Here is a 4,950-nt window from a genome sequence, read left to right as displayed (position 1 = left end):
AAACAACCAAGGAGATTATTAAAAATCCACACTTTTTCAGTGAAAGAAAATAGAACTCAAGGCACATCAAACTCGAAGTACCGTCGTCGCTTTTGTTGAAGAAGAATGGGTTTATTTTTAGCATTGAAACCACCTGAGAACAGAAAGAAAATAGCTACCTTTGTGGATATACTGCAATTAGCACTGAACCTTTTTTTTTTTTAAAGACAATTAGTTGATGTCTGCTTTCTCTTGCTCTGTCCGCTCTATTTTTCCTCCATCCCAGCAGGTGAAAATCGCTTTGTGAAATAGATGAAGAAAGGAACCAAAAATAACACATCTTCTTGTGATCATTAAAATGAGAAAGTGGAGGAACAGCTGCTTACAAGAAAATAAACACATTAACACAATGCTCCACAGAGCGCAATCACAGATGCTTGACAAGGCAGCTGCCTGGTTTTAATTACAGTAATGCTTATGTTGTACTGTGTTTCTTTTTTTTAATCCAACTTGTCTCCTCTGTGTTGGTGTATTTCTAGCACATTGGTCTTTTTCCTCTCAGTTTTGCATAATTGGATAACTCAGATTAAGACTCAAATATAGTTTGAGTGAGTTTTTTTTTTTTTTTTTTGTCATTTTATGAAGAGCCGTTTAGGACAAAATCTATGTTTTGTCTCTCACACACTACGAAAATGTCACACGCACAAAATTTCTCTCACATGCATACACAAATTCCCAAAATTGCACGTTCACACCACTAACGTCGCACACACACACACAAATTTTATCTTTCTCGCACACATACACTGTACTCACGTCACACACAAAATACTAAAATTGTGCACATACCCTACTAAAATATCACACACGCAAACATTTTTTTGCACATATAAACTAATAACTTGTTTTGATGACTCGTTTTTTGTATGCGATATATATTTTGTATGTGTGAGGGACACAAACTGTATGTGTGAGAGGGACTATATTTTTTGTATATGTGAGACATTTTTTGTATGTGTGAGAGGTGTCACAGAAGAGGTGGGGCATAAATTGGAGATCAGATCGCGCATGCGTTATACCACGTTGAAGTTAGCTTCAAGCAACTTCAAGCCATTCTCTACCGCTCCCTCCTCAAGCGCTAATTATTATTATTATTCCAGTTCTAAGGCCGCTTACTCCGGCTCTAAGGCTGGCCGAAATTAGCGTTCATAAATTGTATTAACCTTGAGCTAAACACCGCTGGCACCGTGTGGCTATCCACCACCACAATGTCCGGTTGGTTCGCCATTACCATCTTGTCTGTCTGGATCTGGAAGTCCCACAGGATCTTAGCTCGGTCATTCTCCACCACCTTTGGGGGTGTTCCCCATTTTGACCTCGGGGCTTCCAGTCCATATTTGGCACAGATGTTCCTGTACACTATGCCCGCCACTTGGTTATGTCGTTCCATGTACGCTTTCCCTGCCAGCATCTTGCACCCTGCTGTTATGTGCTGGACTGTCTCAGAGGCCTCCTTGCACAACCTACACCTTGTGTCTTGTCTGGTGTGGTAGATCTGAGCCTCTATTGTTCTGGTGTTTAGGGCCTGTTCCTGGGCGGCCAGGATGAGGGCCTCTGTGCTATCCTTGAGTCCAGCTTTTTCCAGTCATTGGTAGGATTTCCTGATATCAGCCACTTCAGTTATTTGTTGGTGGTACATCCCATGTAGGGGCTTGTCCTCCCATGATGGTTCCTCCAGCACCTCGTCCTCTGTTCCCAATTGCCTGGGACATTCGCTGAGCACATCGTCCGTTGAGGCTTTGTCCTTGATGTATTTATGGATCTTGGATGTTTCATCCTGGACAGTGGCTCTCACACTCACTAGTCCTCTGCCTCCTTCCTTACGGCTCGTGTACAGTCTCAGGGTGCTGGATTTGGGGTGGAACCCTCCATGCATGGTTAGTAGCTACCGAGTCTTAACATCAGTGGTGTGTACACACACCACTGATGTTATGTATGTATGTATGTATGTATATATATATTATGTATGTATATATATATATATATATAAAATAATTGTATCTGATGCCTTTAAATTGGCCTCTGTCTCTTTAAATCTTGCCACAATACAGTAATAGTAACTGCATTTTTTAGTCGAAGTAAAAAAATGTTATAAATACAAAAAAGAAATGTAAAAACCATTTTAGAAAAAAATACTTGAAACTGTCATTGAAAAGAATTATATAATCTGCTGTCAGAAAATCTGTGCCTGACCAAGACAGATTTACACAAAAATGTGTTGAAATATTTAACACATGCAGTGTGTTATAGTGTTATGTACATTTTAACATGTTGTGTGTTAAAATGAACACAAAATGTGCATTAAAGGTAATACATTTTTGTGTTATTTTTTTTAACATATCTTTTTAAAGAGAGTTGGTCCTCGCACCCTGCTGTGCCAGTCCATTATCCTCAAGAGCCGCTGACTTCCAAGTGTGGATGTCAGCCTTGGTGATATATTACCAGCTGAACTGTCTCCAATGGCCGTCAGCTAAGCTGAGCTGCATTCAGCTGTAAAGTTTGTTTTCATTCAAACTTAAGCAGTTTTCTAGTTTGTTCTGTTGAGATGGTGACATCAGTTTATGACATCATGCAAATTGATGTCACAAAGAGTGACAAGTGATTGCGTGCAAAACCTTTTTAATATAAGAAGGCAAATTCTAACAAACAAATTGAGGAAAACATTAAACCGTGTTTGAATTTCTCTATACAAAAAAATCAAAAATGAGTCAGCACCTTAAGGCGTCGTTTTCTGACTCAGAAAATGAGAAAATACAAGCGACCATAGCTAGACAGGCACAGAAGTTCTATGGGATCTTGAAAAATGTCAGCATGTTGTCAAGTAACAGACAGACTCCAACTAAAGCAAATGAGGAGAAGATCCAAATTAGGAATATAGAGCTGCTGACACTAGAAAAAGACAAGCTGCTTCTGGAGAAAAATAAGGAATTAAAAAAAATGTTCAACATAATCAGAACTTTAATGGAGAGTAACACCACACTGGAGAAGGAAAATACTGCTCTGGAGCAGAAAAGCACCGTCTTGGAGCAGAAAATCACCACCCTGGAGCAGAACACCACCACACTGGAGAAGGAAAAGACCGCTCTGGAGCAAAAAACCACCATCTTGGAGCAGATAAACACTGGCCTGGAGCAGGAAAACACCGCCCTGAAGGTAAAAAGCATCACCTTGGAGCAGGAAAACACCAACCTGGGGCAGAAAGGCACTGTCTTGGAGGATATAAACACCGCCCTGAGGCAGAAAAACACCACCTTGGAGCAGGAAAAAAGCATCCTGGAGCGAAAAAACACCACCTTGGAGCAGAAAAACACTGCCCTGGGGCAGAAAATCACCAGCCTGGAGCAGGACAACACCACCCTAGAGAAGGAAAAGACCGCTCTGGAGCAGAAAAGCACTGCCTTGGAGCAGAAAATCACCACCCTGGAGCAGGACAACACCACACTGGAGAAGGAAAAGACCGCTCTGGAGCGGAAAAGCACCGTCTTGGAGCAGAAAAGAGCCATCTCGGAGCAGATAAACACTGCTCTGGAGCAGAAAAACACTGCCCTGGAGCAGGAAAACACCGCCATGAAGGTAAAAAGCATCACTCTGGAGCAGAAAAGCACTGCCTTGAAGCAAATTAACACTTCCTTGGAGCATGAAAACACCACCCTGGAGCAGAAAGGCACTGTCTTGGAGCATTTAAACACCGCCCTGGGTCAGAAAAACACCAGCCTGAAGAAGGAAAAAAATACACTGAAGCAGGAAAACACTGCCCTGAGGCAGAAAAACACCGTCTTGGAGCAGGAAAACACTGCGCTGAAGAAGAAAATCACCACCCTGGAGCTTAACAACAACGCCTTAGAGAAGGAAAAGATCACTCAGAAGCAGAAAAGCACCGTTTTGGAGAAGATTAACATTGCCCTGGAGCAGGAAAACACCGCCGTAGAAAAGGAAAAGACTGATCTGGAGCAGAAAAGCATTGTTTTGGAGCAGAAAATCACCACCCTGGAGCAGTACAACACCACCCTGGAGCAGAAAAGCACTGTTTTGGAACAGAAAATCACCACCCTGGAGCAGTACACCACCACCCTGGAGCAGAAAAACACTGCCCTGGGGCAGAAAATCACCACCCTGGAGCAGGACAACACTGCCTTGGAGCAGAAAAGAGCCAAATTGGAGGAGAAAACCACCATCTTGGAGCAGTTAAACACTGCCCTGGAGCAGGAAAACACTTCCCTGGAGCAGGAAAACACTTCCCTGGAGCAGGAAAAGGCTGCCCTGAAGGTAAGAAGCATCGCTTTGGAGCAGAAAAGCACTTACTTGGAGGAAATAAACACTGCCTTGGAGCAGGAACACACCACCTTGGAGAAGAAAGGCATTATCTTTGCGGGTATATACAAAAACCTGCAGCTTGAAGTGGAACAGTTGAAGAAAAGGCTGAGGGCCACAGAGAAGCAGCAGAAATAGCAGCCAGTAGTAAGTCTTGGCTAGCCATCACGAAGACATCCAGTTGGTTTCAGCCCAGCCACAGCCACAGATGCAACCACCTGTATTCAGACGTGTGGTCAGAGACTTCTCCACTACACTTTTGAAAATGCATTATGCAATACGCTTCTCCAGGGCTTCATAGCGAGTCCTGTCGGTCTCCTGCCCGACTTGCAGGGCTTCATAGTAACTGCATGGAGTTTGCATGTTCTCCCCATGCATGCGTGGGTTCTCTCCGGGTACTCCGGCTTCCTCCCAAAGACCAAAAGCATGACTGTTAGGTGCCTGACAATCCTACCCATGGGATCACTAATCACATCACTAATCACCTGTTTTGCGGCTGTTTCAGCCCAGCCACAGCCACAGATGCAACCACCTGTATTCAGACGTGTGGTCGGAGACTTCTCCACTACACTTTTGAAAATGCATTATGCAATACGCTTC

At 43.4% G+C, this 4,950-nt stretch overlaps 1 protein-coding gene across 1 annotated transcript; it reads left to right on the top strand.

The window, feature by feature from the left end:
- The first annotated feature begins 2,619 nt into the window (after window positions 1-2,619).
- On the top strand, window positions 2,620-4,488 carry LOC148160852 (uncharacterized). The gene is made up of 2 exons (XM_088008253.1): window positions 2,620-3,478; window positions 3,731-4,488. Exons 1-2 carry the CDS (start codon window positions 2,743-2,745, stop codon window positions 4,486-4,488), a joined length of 1,494 nt encoding a protein of 497 aa, XP_087864379.1. The 5' UTR covers window positions 2,620-2,742.
- The last annotated feature ends 462 nt before the right edge of the window (window positions 4,489-4,950 follow it).

Source organism: Poecilia mexicana, unplaced genomic scaffold (assembly GCF_051168715.1).
Source record: "Poecilia mexicana isolate PSO_F unplaced genomic scaffold, ASM5116871v1 scaffold_2, whole genome shotgun sequence".
NCBI lineage: Eukaryota > Metazoa > Chordata > Actinopteri > Cyprinodontiformes > Poeciliidae > Poecilia > Poecilia mexicana.
This window is presented reverse-complemented; position numbering and strand designations above follow the sequence as displayed.

What these genes read in the sequence shown, in the direction of transcription:
- LOC148160852 (XM_088008253.1), top strand. Translation starts at nt 2,743, where the DNA reads ATGAGTCAGCACCTTAAGGCGTCGTTTTCTGACTCAGAAAATGAGAAA. An exon ending in CCTGGAGCAGGACAACACCA is followed by an intron (nt 3,479 to 3,730) that starts CACTGGAGAAGG and finishes ATTTAAACACCG; the next exon opens with CCCTGGGTCAGAAAAACACC.